Genomic DNA, 16,738 nt, shown 5'->3' on the forward strand with positions numbered 1-16,738 from the left:
AGCCCATGCAAAAGGGCCCATCATGCAGATAAGTAATTGTCCAATTCTACTCTCTGGAATCTCTCAGAAAGGAAAGAATGGAGCCATACTGATTGAAACTCAAGCAAAGAGGACTATGCCTTATCCTTTACTTTCAGACCGGTTCTGCACCCATGGAAACAGCTCAAAAGAAATGTTAGTGATCATATCCTCAAAGAAACATGAGAGCGCCTCACAGCATTGCCCAGTATGTACGTATATTGTGTGTGTATAAAACCAGTGCATTTGTTGCCCGCAGCGATTAGGCATTCAGAACACAAACAAACAGCTTGATAATACTGATGTTAATGTGCCGAGCCCATAAAATATTGCTACCATGAGTGATGTGTAGTTTCTGAGTGATTCAGATCAGACAACTAGCGCATAACAAGGAGAAGATACTTTATGACTTGTAGAAGTACACAGCTTTGCAGAAAGCAGCCAGAGTTCGAGTGTTTCTTGGATTCTACACTCTGGCTGGGTAAAAGGAGAAAAGGAAAAAAGAGGAGAATTGAGTTCAGGATGTAATTTGAACCTTCTAAATACATTTGTATTCTGAAGGACAAAGTTGCTTTAACCTACTTATAGAGATTCAGTCCAAAAGAAAAATTTGTAGCGGCAGTCACTGCAATTTTTGTTCTACTGGCAGTTGTTTTGTTTTCTCTTATTATTATTGTGCCTTATTTTAAATGGTATTTGAACAAAATTACAAAGGTTAATAAAATCAGGAACAGAATGAAACTTTACTTAAAGTATAATTTACTTTTGAAAAAAGTTTTCATGAGCACAATATTGGAGTTTTATACTTATTATTCCTAAAAAACAGTATGTCCCAACTTCAGTTTAGACTTGGAAGCAGATGCTTGCCTGTAGTACCTAGTGTGATTAGGACAGCCTCAAATGTTTTATTAAATATGCTAATACTGCAGCTGTCACCTAGGAAATCCTGGGAAATGGTCAAATCAAGCAATGAACTGTGAATCACAGACAGGAGGGGAATGGCTATATTTGAGAAGACCAGGCTTGAGAACCTCAGACTAAAAATGGCTTGCTTGTTATGACTCCAGGCAAACTAATATTTCCCAATCACATCCATGCCTTGCTTTCCTTATAAATGAAGGATTATGACAGATGAATGTGATTCCATTTTATTCTGTTTAGGTTCTTATCTTTGTGGTAGCTGAATGAGATTCTTGTTGCTTGTTGGCTGAATTCAGAAACAATTTCTGGAGTTGTGTTTTTTTTTTTTTTAAACACAAATGAGACTGTGTGTGTGTGGGAAGACTTGACATATGAGTATTGGAAGGGTATAAATACCAAGGAGGGCAATGGAAACTGTTTAGGACAGAAAAATGGAGTAATGGGATAGAATTTAGCAGAGGAAAGTAATGTTAAATGTGCAAAGTATGAGCTCTATTAAAACTGAGGAACAGGTTACACAAGGGTGAAAGCACAATACCAGAGACATTTAAAACTACACTGGCCAAAGCATCTGAAAATATAGTTTGAGGGGGCTGATGGTGGGACCTTGCAGGACCAGGTCCTTACTTTAGCACACAAACCTGCACCTGCTGAGGGATGGAGTAGATGGTCTGATTGGTCTTTTCCATATGTAATTTCTAGAACTTTGCTAACACATGTTTCTTTGAGCTTTTAAATGTGGCACAGGGAATTTCACCAGCCTTTAAAAAAGGGCATCATAGTCATAAATAATAATGAGGTGGGATTTTCAAAAGTGCTCTACGCTGGATTGAATTTGCTCCCATTGAGCTCCAATGGAAGTTTTAACATGGCTTTGAGGGAGCAGAGATAGGCCAACTCTGAGTGCTTTTGAAAATACCTGCCTGATCTACTTTCTATAGCACCTATATTCCTAGGGCGTCTCATTATGAAACACAACCAAAAGATAAATTAAACAAATAATTCTAGCCAATTTAAAATCTTGCATATGCACATTATTTTGAACATATAGTAGAATTATCACAATTTAAAGATTAACCCCCACACTCACACACAACCCGCCCTTCCCTCCAAATTACTGAATATCATTTATTTAAACTGGTGCAGAGGGGACACTTTTCGGTACTAGGACATGACCACAACAAATTAAGTCTGAATTTAAATGATCATGATAGAAATTGTTCAACATTTGTAATGAAAATAGACTAATAAAAACGTAACTCATTCTTTGATCCCTCGTTCCCCATTAGAACATTTTTAAATGTAAAAAGAAGTTCTTGATAATTATATTTACTATTAAAGCATATTTTACTTTTGTGTTTAAAGTCTACAGTGTGTTTTATTTATACATATGCTCTCATTTTATAAATCTGTTACTGATGTGCATTTTACACACACACATATACGCACACCAGCCTGAATAAGAACCCCGGATCTGAACCACCTTAAAGCAGTATGAGGGTACTGTAGAGGAAAACCATGAATTAGCCCTTTAAGTTTTAGAATGAGAGGGTGTTTTTATTGCTAGTCATTACGTCTTCAGACTTAATGTTGCCAATATGATTTCATATACATTAGTCACCATTAGAGGAAAAGAACACATTATATTAAAAATATATGCACTTAATCATTAGACACACTTGGGATCCCAATTCAGCCAAAAACATGCTTACAATATCTACACCATGATCTAAATACTGGTCTTGCCTTGCCTCAAGTTAGCAAAAGAAAGGGGGAAGACACACTAAAACCACTGCAAAAGCAGCAGTGCATGAATACAGGTGGACAGATGGCATTCCTGTACAGAGTACAGGAAGAAGCAGATACACTTGGCCAATGTGAACAATTAGGGACTATGATTATTCAAAGGGCAGGGCTGTGCCAAAAGCTAGTGTTAGTAGACAGTATACCACCATTTATAGTATGCATAAGCCGGCTCTGATTGCAGTGAGCATATATTTCATGGTACCCACTGAGCCGGTCCCTTGTTTGACATCCTGACCTGCAATGCTAAGATGTTGCTGATGCCAGACTTCCAGTATAGTGTGTATGCCTATATGCAGCTGCTCATGCTGTATAGCTAGGATTTATCCCAGTGGTAAACCTGCCAATACAATTCTTCAGGGTTTCTACAGTCTTGCATCGGTTTTCCCCATCTAGGAGCCAGACAGCTTTTGCATTGAATATCTTAATATCTTTAATCAGTGCTAGCAACTGTGACTTGAGGAAGTATTTGGTACTGTGTTATGTTGCTAATAATTTCCCAGCCTCCATATTAGCACCAAAAAATAGCCATGCACATTAAGAATTATTTTGTTTCATTAATGTTCCTAGCAAATGACTCACCCTCCTTCTTCTGAATATTTGTGACCAAATGCAAGGATGTCAGACGCCCGGCCGCTGCCATCACATACCACAACAGGAACAGGTGGAGTGTCTCGTAGGTACTCCAAGACAATAGAGATAACATTGGGCCCTCCTTCCACAATAAGTGCCACCACTGGAACCCCTTGCCCAATTCCTGGAGTAAAAGAAAGAAAAGGGGAAAAAAAGAAAAGAAAAAACCCCAAAAAACAAAAACAAACAAAACCGAAAAGCCAGCAAACCAAATAAAAACACAACAAAAGAAAGAAAAAACAAACTGAAATTACTGCATACTAACTATATATTGGCCTCTTACAAGAAATGGTGTTAAGAGATTCATAGGTTCATAGATTTTAAGGCAGGAAGGACCACTGCGATCATCTAGTCTGACCTGCTGTGCAACATGTGCCATAGGACTTCCTGGAGTTAATTCCAGTTTGAACTAGAACAGATCTTTTTGAAAAACATCTACTCTTTGTTTAAAAATTCCCACTGACGGAGAATCTACCACAAGTTCTTCCAATGATTAAATGTTCAAATTTTCAGCAGTCCCATTGACTTTCAACAGGGTGTAAGCTTCCAAGACTCTGATCCTCAAGGATATCCATTGAAATCAATACGAGTTAGGCACTAAATAATCCATGAGTATCTGGACCTAAAATCTGTTGAAAGGGGACTTAGGCTTCCCAAGGCCTGTCACTTTTGAAAATGGGACTTAAGACACAGGCACTCGGCCTCTTTTGAAAATTTTACCCCCAGTCAACTAATTTGGATCAGGATAAAATACTTAGAATTATTTTATTTCCATTAATCATCAGGTGGCCAGGCTATATTTTGGGTCAGCTGTTTAAAAAAAAAAGAAAAGAAAAAAAATACCTTCTTTCTAGTCAGAATTTGTCTAGTTTCAGCTTCCAGCTTAAAGGATCTTCTGATACCTTTGTCTGCTAGACTGATGAACCCTCTTTTATCAAATTTCTGTTTCCCATGTAGGTACTTACAGACATGATCAAGTCACCCCATAACCTTCTCTTTGCTAAACTAAACAGATTGAGCAACTTGAGTCTCTCACTACCAGGCATGCTTTCCAATCCTTTAATCATTCTCATGGTTCTTCTTTGAACCCTCTGAGATTTTTCAATGTCCTTGAAGTGTGGACACCAGAACTGGAAACAATACTCCAGTAGCAGTCAACCAAATACAGAAGTAATATGACCTCATTCTCAACATCTGTAATGCAAATAGACAGGATTCCTCTGCAAAAGAGGAAACACTTATATTCATTCAGGAGACTGATGTGGTTTGACCAGACTCACCTGAGTGAAAAAAGAGTTGTGTGTGTTATATCATTAACAAAAGGTTCTTTATTTGTACAACTTGTACTGCTTGTCCTTCTTAACCAGTGGAGGCTGGTGATATCTGAAATGGGGTATATAATAGAGGATTGAAAATTTCCTCTCAAAACTGCTTTTTGATGAAAAACCAGGGAGATTTTTTTGTGTGAAAAGTGTTCACTTTCTGTGGAAAATTTAGGTTTTTAATCAAAAAACCAAATGTCCACAAACTGAAATATTTCGATCGGGAAATACTTCCACAAGGCATCAGGAGAGTTGTAGTTCAGTAGCTCATCACCCCATTTTATTCTACTGGCCAGGATCCCTTACCAGATTACCTTTCCTATGATGCACCAACACCAGGAACTCCCATGATGGCCAGGGAATCCCATGATGCCACCCACCTCCTAGAGTAGAGACCACGGTGCATCATGGGGGATGTAGTCTGACCAGGGAGCCCAGCCATTTTACATGCATAAATGGGCAGACTAAAACTTGATCTGACTTTACCTTTATCTATTTCAGCATACATAAATGCTGTCCTACAGTCTCTGAGGACAGTCTGCAGTGTGTACTTAACTAAAACCATAATCTGCTGTCAATCCATGCACCTTATTATTACTATCATTTAAAGGAGATGTTATGTTTATTGTGCTTTATAACTATTTAAGTAGATATAATATAGTTATAAATAAAAACTTGCTTTAAATTACGGTATTATTACTGTTTTGTTTATATTACAGTAGCACCCAAAACACAGTAGGTCCTGTGCATGCCATACAGGAAGATCCAGTCCCTCCCTTGAAACACTTATAGTCTAAAATGACAAACAGGCTAAAAGATGAAGTGTGAGTGAAAAGGTATAATATACAAGCAAAGTGATTAACAGTATGATTAGCACACAGCTAAATAGCTCCATATCTGCTTTGTATACTATAAACCATCCCCAATTGCTTTTCTACCCTAATCATTATTAGTTGGTTAATTTCTCATAAGTATTGCTATAGAAGTGAGTCTACAGAAGGGATTTGAATGACAGAGGATGATTAAGAACCTTGCATAAAAAAAAAAAGACACAAGTATGATGGACCAAATTATGTCTAGTGTACTTCAATGGCTTTAAGACAGGAATGCATATATTTTTGACAGCCTTTCACGATTGGAAAAATACAATTAGTTTTATCATGCATACTATTAAACCACTTAAAAGTTAGTTTAAAAATTAAGAATAAAAACACATTTTTAATATAATCAGCTAAAATAAGAAATGTTTTCTTGCTGAAGAATTGGTGGAACCCTGATACATTTAATATTACACATCTGACATCAGAAGACTGGCTGACTTCTAAGTGTTCCTAATTCTTTATTGCTACTAGATGACAACAGGCATATTATTTACAAGTGATTTCTAATTCAAGAAAATTGTTTGTGTACTACAGCAATTGACTGCCAACAGAACAGCACCAATAAGGAGAAAGACTACACAATATATTTCCCACTGAACAGCATCCCCACTTAATCACTGGACAGCTTCACAGGTGCTATTAGAGAACCTGGTTGTTAAAATTCTCTCACCAAATTAAAAGGAAGGTTGTTAATGCTACTATTTTTGGACTCAACTTCTAGTCTTCTGATTAGTATAGCAATGGCAAGCTCTCTGAAGGTGGAAAGGATCCGTGTTTTCTTCTGCTTATTTACATTATTTTCTTCTTATAGTACAGTATATGGCTGATGTTTTATGTATTCCTTCCTCTACAATTACTTTCTCAAGAAATGAATTCCTTGATTCTTGAACAAGGATCCACGTCAGCTGCCTTTTCCTCATTCCTCCTTGCACCAACATTCCTTTTCTGCAGCATAGAACTCTCCAGCTGGAAAATGACCTTCCAGTCATGGAGAAAAGGTACAGTAGATATCTAAAGACCTCTCACTTACTAATGTTGAGTAGTACCTTAAAGGATGGATAATTCCAGAGAAATCAGAGTTACTACAACTATGTACACTGCAAAGAAACAACATTTGTGGCTCAGGACAGTTGCATACAAATGGAAACATATAATTCTGAACAGCACAGTATGCATGAGGAGAATATTTAGCTGATCTCTTTCACTGAATGGGGTCAATATGATGCCATTTTAAGGAGTGCATAATGTGAATGAGAAGACATTTCTTATAGTGGCTGTGTAACAATACTCAAACATATGCCAGTCTTTTGAATCAAATGTTTATTGTACTGTATCCAATTAGAATGCAGTAACACTGGAACAACACTGCTTTCACTCTGTGGTTGAATCCCACAAGAGGAAAACTTATTTTCTCAAATGTGAAAGAAAGCAAAGTTCACAATTTGGTTAGGAGGAACACTAGAGAAATTTATCAGACAATAAAGCCTTCAAACAGATTTGTGCACCTTCCTTCACCCTGCTGGAATAATTGATCAGTTCTGGAGGGATATTCTGGATATTGATCAATCTGCTAATTTTAAACTTTTGAATGATGATTATTTATTACAGCTGAGCAAATAATTTTCAGCAAATAGTTTATCTGAAGAACTTAAGCTCTTTTTGGCTCATGAGTTTGTTATTCAAAATGTTATTCAACAAATGTGTATTTCTTTAAATCTCTATTGACTGATATACAACAGTTTTCTGCAAGTGTCCAAGCTGAGTTTCACTGCAATTAGTCAGATGGCATTGTTTATTTCCCCCTGATTGTGAAAACACTTCCAGCATGAATACAATTAAACAACTTTAGCTATACACAAGCCTATTTTCTGTGGGCTTTATTATGGATATTCTGTAAATTCTGCTTTTGCTTTATCAAACAGATGAATTACTTTTCTTGGTAGTTTTCTTCATTCTCCATAAACTGCAAATAGTTTGGAAAGTGATATAGACTTCTTGAGTTCTGGGGAGCAATATATTTGGCACTTGCTGCAGGGAAAAATTAATGTAATCTTTTTGGGGAGAATCTCAGACTTGGATGCAACATTTTAAAACCAATTTATTCTAAAAAAACCCCGATTGACATTTCTTCAGATCCAATAGCATAGAGAGGATTACTGAGCTGAATTAGATTTCTGAGCTCCTTTTCTCTGAAACCTGGCTCTATGGGTTTCTCATTATTATTAATAATTATTTGCATTAGAGTGCCACCCATAATGTGGTAGGGACTTTCCATATATATAGAAAGTCAGTTCCTGCCTGGAACATCTTACAACCTAAGAAATTCAGTAGACAAGACTGTATTATCAGTGGAAAGTAGTGAATTCTTATTTCCCCCATGAAGCCCCCTACAGTTATTTGTGATACTGTACTTCATTTCACTTGTTCATTAACATAACAACTTAGCTGTCCATATGAAGGAGATTTTCCTTTCAAGTACAGGTAGACAAGACACAGGCTGATTTCATTTGATTTATATAATCCAAGGAACCTTGGATTCATTTTAGCCTCTAAATATTTGGGAATTGGTAACAAATATAAAGGCTATAGTGAAAAATTTCATAGTGTAGGAGGGAGTTTGTTTAGGAACAATAATCTCCTAAAGAGATCAATGCACCATTTCATAAACACCTTGTATACCAGAGATTGCTAGCTAGCCTTTACACTGCTGTCATTCTTTCCATATCAACAATGCATTTCAAGGTCAAGATTCCAAGACCCAGGCAAGTTGGGAAATATCAGAACATGATCTTGACAAGTTGTGTTAACTATTAGAATGTTTTAAATATGACTTTGCATGGGACACATTGTATTCAGCATTGTGTCAGCTGGTTGTGGGTTTATTGAAACATTGAACTATTTAACACAATCCTCAAACTACAAAAAAGCCCTTTGTGGGTAGGCACCCCATTACTTGATCCTCCAATACTGGCACAGAACTTTTAGAGGAAGTGCTAGAGATCATGATGTAAAGAGATCCTTTCACTTCCAAAGATCAGTAATTTTTTTTTGGTATTCGTAAATTATTTTGGCTGCAGTAAACCAGGTATTTTTCCTTCAATTATTTCCTATGTCATGAATATCCTATCCTCCCTTGGTTTCAAATAGAGTTGATAAATGCATTTTGAATTTTCAGCTAAATATTTTTTTTAAATTCATTTCGGTGCTTTCCAGCCACCTCATAGAGCTGGTTGAAACTTTTTTGATGATTCAAAATTTCAACAAAATATTTTTTTCACCATTTTCCAACAAGCTCTTATTTCAACAAATTCTTCTCTTCTTGTGTGCCTCTGAATTCTTAAAGAGTTACTTTCTCATCTAGCAATATCTGCATAGCCTAAATAGTCAATATTTTGAACAATCATTGAGTTCATCACAATGGGGATTACTGGCAGGTCTAATTATGCTTCCAATTCAGTCAAAAAACTTATAGAATGTTAGGAACCATTAGGAAAGTGATTGATAATGAGATAGAAAGTATAATAATGCAACTATATATAGGTAAATCAATTCTACACCCACACCTTGAATACTGCATGCAGTTCTGGTTGCCCCATCTTAAAAATTGATACATTAGAATCTGAAAAAATACAGAGAAGGGCAAAAAAATAATTAGGGGAATGGAACAGCTTCCATATGAAGAGAGATTAAATAGACTTGGACTGTTAAGCTTGGAAAAGAGATGACTGAGGGGAGATATAATAGATGTCTATAAAATCATGAATGGTGTGGAGAAAAAGTGTTATTTACCCCGTCACATAACACAAGAACCAGGGGTCACCCAATGAAATTAATAGGCAGCAGATTTAGAAATATATATATATATATATCCAAATATAATGAAGTACTTCTTCACACAACATATAGTCAAACTGCAGAACTAGTTGCCAGGGGATATTGTGAAAGCCAGAACTATAACTGGATTCAAAAAAGAATTAGATAAGTTCATGGAGAAGTCTATCAATGGCTATTAGCCAAGATGATCAGGGATGCAACCTAGGATTGCCAACTTTCTGATTGCAGAAAACTGAATACCCCTGCCCTGCCCCTTCCCTGAGGCTCCACCTCTGCCCCACCCCTTCTCCGAGTCCCTGTTCCCACTCACTCCATCCCCCCTCCCTCTGTTGCACACTCTCGCTCACTCACTCATTTTCACTGGGCTGCAGCAGGGGGGTTGGGGTGCGGGAGGGGGTAAGGGTCTGGCTGAGGATGTGAGCTCTGGGGTGGGGTTAGGGATGAGGGGTTTAGGGTGCAGGAGGAGACTCTGGGCTGGGGCTGAGGGTTTCGGAGTACAGAAGGAGGCTCAGGGCTGGGGCAGAGGGTTGGGGTGTGGGAGGGGGTGCAGGCTCTGGGGGGAAGTTTGGGTGCAGGAGGGGGCTCAGGGCTGGGGCAAGGGGTTGGGGTGCAGGAGGGGGTGAGGGGTACAGGCTCTGGGCAGTGCTTACGTCATGTGGCTCCCGGAAGCGGCCGGCATGTCCTGCTGACTCCTAGGCACAGGGGTGGCCAGGGGTCTCCACGCGCTGCCCCCGTCTGCAGGTTCCGCCCCGCAGCTCCCATTGGCCATAGTTTCTGCACCAAGGAGCCAGAGGAACATGCCAGCTGCTTCTGGGAGCCACACAGAGCCAGCTGCTGCAGCCAACTGGACTTTTAGTGGCCTGGTCAGCACTGAAAACTGGACGCCTGGCAACCCTAATGCAACCCCATGCTCTGGGTGTCCCTAAACCTCTGAGTGCTAGAACCTGGGACTGGATGACAGGAGGTGGATCACTCAATAATTGCCCTGTTCTTTTTGCTCCCTCTGAAGCATCTGACATTGGCCACTGTCAGATGACAGGATACTGGGCCAGATTGGTCTGATCTGAACTGGCCATTCTTATATTCACCCACAAAAGGCAGGAGAAAGGAGGTGGTATTTAATGTTTAATGAAAAAAGGGGTAAATAGTGAGGTGGCAAAATTTGCAGATGATACAAAACTACTTAAGATAGTTAAGTCCCAGGCAGACTGTGAAGAACTACAAAAGGATCTCTCAAAACTGGGTGAATGGGCAACAAAATGGCAGATGAAATTCAATGTTGATAAATGCAAAGTAATGCATATTGGAAAACATAATCCCAACTATACATATACAATGAGGGGGCCTAAATTAGCTGTTACTACTCAAGAAAGATCTTGGAGTCATTGTGGATAGTTCTCTGAAAACATCCACTCAATGTGCAGCAGCAGTCAAAAAGGTGAACAGAATGTTGGGAATCAATAAGAAAGGGATAGATAATAAGACAGAAAATATCATATTGCCTCTATATAAATCCATGATACGACCACATCTTGAATACTGCATGCAGATGTGGTCGCACCATCTCAAAAAAGATATATTGGAATTGGAAAAGGTTCAGAAAAGGGCAACAAAAATGATTGGAGGTATGGAACGGTTTCCATATGAGGAGAGATTAATAAAAGTGGGATTTTTCCGCTTGGAAAAGAGAAGACTAAGGGGGGGGAATATTATAGAGGTCTATAAAATCATGACTGGTGTGGAGAAAGTAAATAAGGAAGTGTTATTTACTCCTTCTCATAACACAAGAACTAGGGGTCACCGAATTAAATTAATAGGCAGCAGGTTTAAAACAAACAAAAGGAAGTATTTTTTCACACAATGCAGTCAACCTGTGGAACTCCTTGCCAGAGGATGTTGTGAAGGCCAAGCCTATAACAGGATTAAAAAAAAAATCTAGATAAATTCATGGAGGATAGGTCCATCAATGGCTATTAGCCAGAATGGGCAGGGATGGTGTCCCTCACCTCTGTTTGTCAGAAGCTGGGAATGGGTGACAAGGGGTGGATCACTAAATGATTACCTGTTCTGTTCATTTCCTCTGGGGCACCTGGCATTGGCCACTGTTGGAAGACAGGATACTGGGCTAGATGGACCTTTGGTCTGACCCAGTATGGATGTTCTTCTGTTCTTAAAGTCCCCAAATAAGTTTCCTTAATATTATTGAAAAATCCTGGTAAGTTCTTCCTTTAATAAAGGAACATTTCACTATTAGATGGAGCAACCTTAAATATTCTCTGTAAAAGTAGCACAGGAAGGTAGGAAATTCTGGAATAAATTAGTTCATTAAACATAGAACCTCACTGTATAAAACTTTATGTAATATGAAAATATTTCAGTTAAACCAATCTTTGATTTTAAGAAAACTCACCCTACACATGTTCCTTAAAGGATATTAAGGGGTACCTTTTCAGTTGGGTCTCTCTACCCAGTCTCTCCTTGTGTATGCAACAAAATGGTGCGCACACATACTTTTGCCTGCACTGTCCAGGTATGAACAGTTGTATGCACACTAACACTTAAATTAACCCTTTAATAGTCTAACACTTGGGACCATGTAAAATCTACCTGCAAAATTCAATTGGCCCTAATGATTTTTGCAAGTAGAAATGCCACTACTAATATGTTCCCAGGTATTAGACATTTTAAAGAGCATGCGCAAGTGGAGTTTAGGCCTGTACATCTGGCACTAAATATCTAATCCACTTGCTTTAGGAATTTTTGAATAGTCTTTCTTTGCTTTTATTATGCAACATTAAAGGTACCTACAGGTACGACGACCACTGGTTCCTCCCCAGCACTACACATAAATCTATCTAGATGTCTCAAGAGATCCGCAACCAACGAACCAGGCAGGCAAGTCACCATGAGGTTCTCCCGGTCATCGCACACCCAGATATCTATGTTTCTAATGATCGAATCGCCCATCACTAATACCTGTCTCCTCCTAATAACTGGAGTTCCCTCCCCCAGCGAGGTATCCTCAGTGCGAGAGGATACCACATCATCATTTGGAATGAGGGTCCCAACTATGAGATTGTTTCCCTCTGCTCCAGTTGGATGTTCTCCTTCCCTGAAACCTTCATCCTCCTCAACAGCACAGAGGCTGTCAGACGGGGGGTGGGACCGTTCTACTGTGCTCCGAAAGTCTCATCTATGTACCTCTCTGTCTCCCTTAGCTTCTCCAGCTCAGCCACCCTGGTCTCCAAAGCCCATACACAGTCTCTGAGGGCCAGGAGCTCCTTGCACCGAATGCAGACATATGCCACTTGCCCATAGGGCAGGTAATCATACATGCTGCATTGGGTGCAATAAACTGAGTAGCCCCCACTCTGTTGCAGGACTTCTGCCTGCATTCTCTTTCTACTCCTGCAGCTCATTCCTTTGTTGTTTTGTTTTTATCAGGGGGTGTTTTTTGGCTTAACATTAAAGAAGTTTAAGGAATGTTAAGTGTATGTAGCCCCCCTCACTCTCACCCTGTAAACTCCCTCGCAAAACTCCCGTTAGCTAGGTCGCTGATTTCACTTAATTGCCTCTCTCTTAATCTATACAGAAGTTGCCTTTGCACATACTGTTCCAGAACTTTGATACCCATAGCTCAGGGAGAACGTACACTCCTGTGCCATCAGAGAGTCACTTCAGACCAAGCTCAGTACTGCTGCTTCCTGCCGTCTTAACATACCCAAATTCTCAGGTATGCAGCAAGTACCTATGCTGCTCTGTAGAACAAGCTAATTGCAATGTTGTCTGCAGCTTAGTCTGCAGTTGCCCACAGGTTTGTATAGTCCCAAGGCAACACGCAGAGTGGGAGAACAAGCAGAACTGAGTTTGCTTTTAACATATTATACTATTTTTTCCTCATAAAACAGAGTACTACCCTCTAAAAGTGGTGGTTCTACATAACTACATGAGTCATCAATAAACAACTGTTATAAATGTTTACTGAGGCTCAGAAGGGGAAATGCCATAAATACAGCAATATAACGTAGTAAACAATTTGATGCTAGATTAGGTGACATTTAGGAGGAGAAATTTATTTTAACCTCCCCCTCCATAAATAGACAAACAGGGTTCATGCAGTTACTACAACTAAATTACAAATACATCTTTGGATAGCCACATTTGATTTGGTGGGCTCTGGAGAATAAGTATTAGGTTTTTAGGTTGGTTGTTTTAGGTTAATTTTTTGTAAGTTTGTAATATATTTAAAAGTACCCAGATTATAAGACAGGTACATATTTTCTTTAAAAGTGAAATAAATAAATATAGTGTAATAAAAAATGTGCATGGTATTTGCAATTTGTGCGCGCAAATGCCAGAACAACTTCTCTTTTAAAAACATATCTGGATCTTTATCTTTGCTGTGATTTTGTGTGTGTCAGAGCAACAAATCTATTTCTGCATTCATATAGCCATTATGTTTGTCAGTTATAAAGCTTTTATCCAACACAGGAGGTTACAATTCAGGACCTTTTACTCCAGTGGCCCCTTCCCATTTGCACTAAAGGAGAATCCCCCTTAGCTGTCATTAGGAAAGATCAATCAAGGTTAATCAAAAAGTTCACCCATTTTTCAAAGCTTTTGACAATTATGGACTAGCTTTTGATCAGACCTGGTCTGAGCTCCGACAATATCTGGGTCACACTAGAATTTGGGGATTTTTCTAGCCTAAAACTCAATGTAGAACTTCGGGGCTATGGGACCCATGGGAACCAAAACTGAAATAATAATCCCTGTGAATTGTAACAGCAGATATTTGTACAGCTCTAGTTAGCAGATATAGTAAAGTTTTCCTTGTGTAGGCCAACCACTAGGCCTGAATTACTTTATTAGTGGGGATTGGATGCAACCACTATAAAAGCACTGGAGCTAATGTAACCCACACACCTCCTGGGTGTGGTGTTCTATTCCATCTAGTGGCACTGAGACCATGGGGTGGGAGAGAGAGAGATGTTTGATCTCACCCGCTGACAACCGGGGTCTGTCAGGGTTACACTAGTATAATATTCAGCAGCATGCTTCAATAGCAAACGCTGACACAAACAAACTGCATAAATGTGTTTTGTGACTTCCAAAACCAATTCTTTTGTTCTGGGCATTTGTGCTCTTTAATTTTGTGCAGTACTCATATACCACAGTGAGAAGTACTTTAACAGAAACAATAAACAGGTAAATATGTTGTGTGCCTTGGGGCAGCATTTTTATCATATGAAACAAAAGTCCACGCCTAACATGAAATCAAAAAGCCTGAGACAGGAATTTTCACGTTCTGAACTCCTTTGCCCTGCAGCAACACATTATGAACTCCTTTCCCTCTTTCTCTAGAGAGAGAATATGGCAAAAAGATATTCTCACAGTACTCCTAAATAGAGCAACAGATTTAAAGTGGTCTAAAAGACAGAAACCAGTCCACAGAAAAAGCAAATGCATCCACACTCATCCTGCTGGGCCTAAGTGCTGTTTGATCCACTTACCACCAGATATTCCTGTACCACCTCAAAGAGGCTGCAGTGGTAAAGGAGAAAACCCTGAAATGGCTCAGGTCCTTCCTTAAATCTAAAAGGTTATTATAGGGAACCATTTTTCCATCTTTGGAGCCCTCCAGAAACCCTCAAGTCTCAATCCTCTGCCTGATACTGCACTATACAGCGTCTATATGAAGCTATTTTAGACCACATGGATTGTCGTGCCAGTAGTATACAGATAACTCACACCTTTATGTCAACGTTAAACAGCATTTCCCAAGCTTTCTGAATGCTCAGTTCAGATTATTACATAGATGCAGAGCAACTGCCTAGAGCTGAATCCAGGAAAGTCAGCGGTAACGCTGGTAGGAAGAAGGAACCAAGTTGTTGAACATGTCCCTCCATAACATCTTCCATACTGAGGGCATTTGCCTTCAGATTGTCAAGTTGGTCTGTAACCTTAAGTTCCTTTAGGACACTTCACGGCTACTGGAAGTCCAAATACCTATGGCAACAAAGAAAGTCCACTTTCATCTATGACTAGTAGGGAGATTGTATCCCCTCCTATGAGACACAGATCTGCCACAATGATCACCCATCCATGACTTCCAGGCTTGAATACTACAGCTCATTGTGTCTAGGAATGAAGTCTCACATCCTGAAAAACACACAAAACATAGCAATCAATCTGCTTAGCAACAAAGATCACTGTGAGTGCTCCAGCCCAGTGCTCTGCTTTCTGCACAGGCTGTCCAATGAATATGGAGCCCAGTTTCAAGGTCTCCCTCACTATTTAAAGCCCTCCATGGGATAGGCTCTAGTAGCCCGAGAGATTGCCTCTCCTTCTGCTACCATCACCTTCCATCAGAACAATTAAATTATTGACCATCAGGGGAAGATTTGTGAGCTCAAGAGACAGAACTTTGACAGGAGCTTGACAAAGACTATACCTTTCATTAAGATAAGAATGTTCACTCCCACTCCAGAGCAAAATTCAAACTCATCTCTTCAAGTTAGTTTTCCCTCAACAGTTCTTCTTACACAGAACCCCCTCACAGAATGTAGCCCACTAATTAAGTTACTTACTCATCCTATCTACTGGAAAGGTTTGATAGAGAGAGATTATGATGATTATTCCTTTTGGGAGGTGCTCAGATACTACAGTGACGGGTGCACATAAGAGCCTATATAGGTAAAAAATAATTTAAAAAGAACCAGAATTCTGAGCCCCTTATATCCTTTTCTGAACAATTTTAATAACTTGCTAATTTAATAAATCAAATCAATCTTCCAGTTGGTTGGTCTCTCATTACCTGCTATGCCCTTTGAGTTTGAGCAAACCTGAAATTTCAAAGCAATAGAGTTAAAATCACTTAGTTCCTCCTAGTTTCATATCCAAATCATGCACAACTACACATTTTGTACACTCTTCTGGCAAAACTATAAATCAGGAGGTCTCTGCTCAAAGTTGAACCCACGTTCTGATGAAGGCTTCTCTGGGTAGTCACGGTAGACAATGCCTGCCCTCTTTTGACTGACATACACTATGATTTTTACCTGGCATTGTACACAGACTGAACACACCTTTCCCAAATCCATTTTCTCTATCCCCTTTCATATGGCATCAGCTCCCACTGTCGGATTCACAAACCATGGTGAATTTTCTGATGACCATGGCCCGAGCTTCCAGGTTGTAATGAAACCTGAAACCAGGCAATTTCAGATGGTTCTTAGCTTTGTTGGGAACATTTCAGACAGCTCCAATTTACAGTGGGTCCCTTTGTTAAAAATAAATCTGTGCGTACCTCTAACTAACTACACA

General features: G+C 39.3%; 1 protein-coding gene across 4 annotated transcripts in view; it reads right to left on the bottom strand.

The window, feature by feature from the left end:
- TRPM3 (transient receptor potential cation channel subfamily M member 3) overlaps nt 1-16,738 on the bottom strand; it is a 621,784-nt gene that overhangs the window by 123,743 nt on the left and 481,303 nt on the right. For all 4 annotated transcript variants that reach the window (XM_065406154.1, XM_065406153.1, XM_065406152.1 and 1 more), the window contains exon 7: nt 3,325-3,499. In XM_065406154.1, the coding sequence (XP_065262226.1) occupies nt 3,325-3,499 (175 nt within the window). The remainder of the gene's footprint in view (nt 1-3,324; nt 3,500-16,738) is intronic.

Source organism: Emys orbicularis, chromosome 6 (assembly GCF_028017835.1).
Source record: "Emys orbicularis isolate rEmyOrb1 chromosome 6, rEmyOrb1.hap1, whole genome shotgun sequence".
NCBI lineage: Eukaryota > Metazoa > Chordata > Testudines > Emydidae > Emys > Emys orbicularis.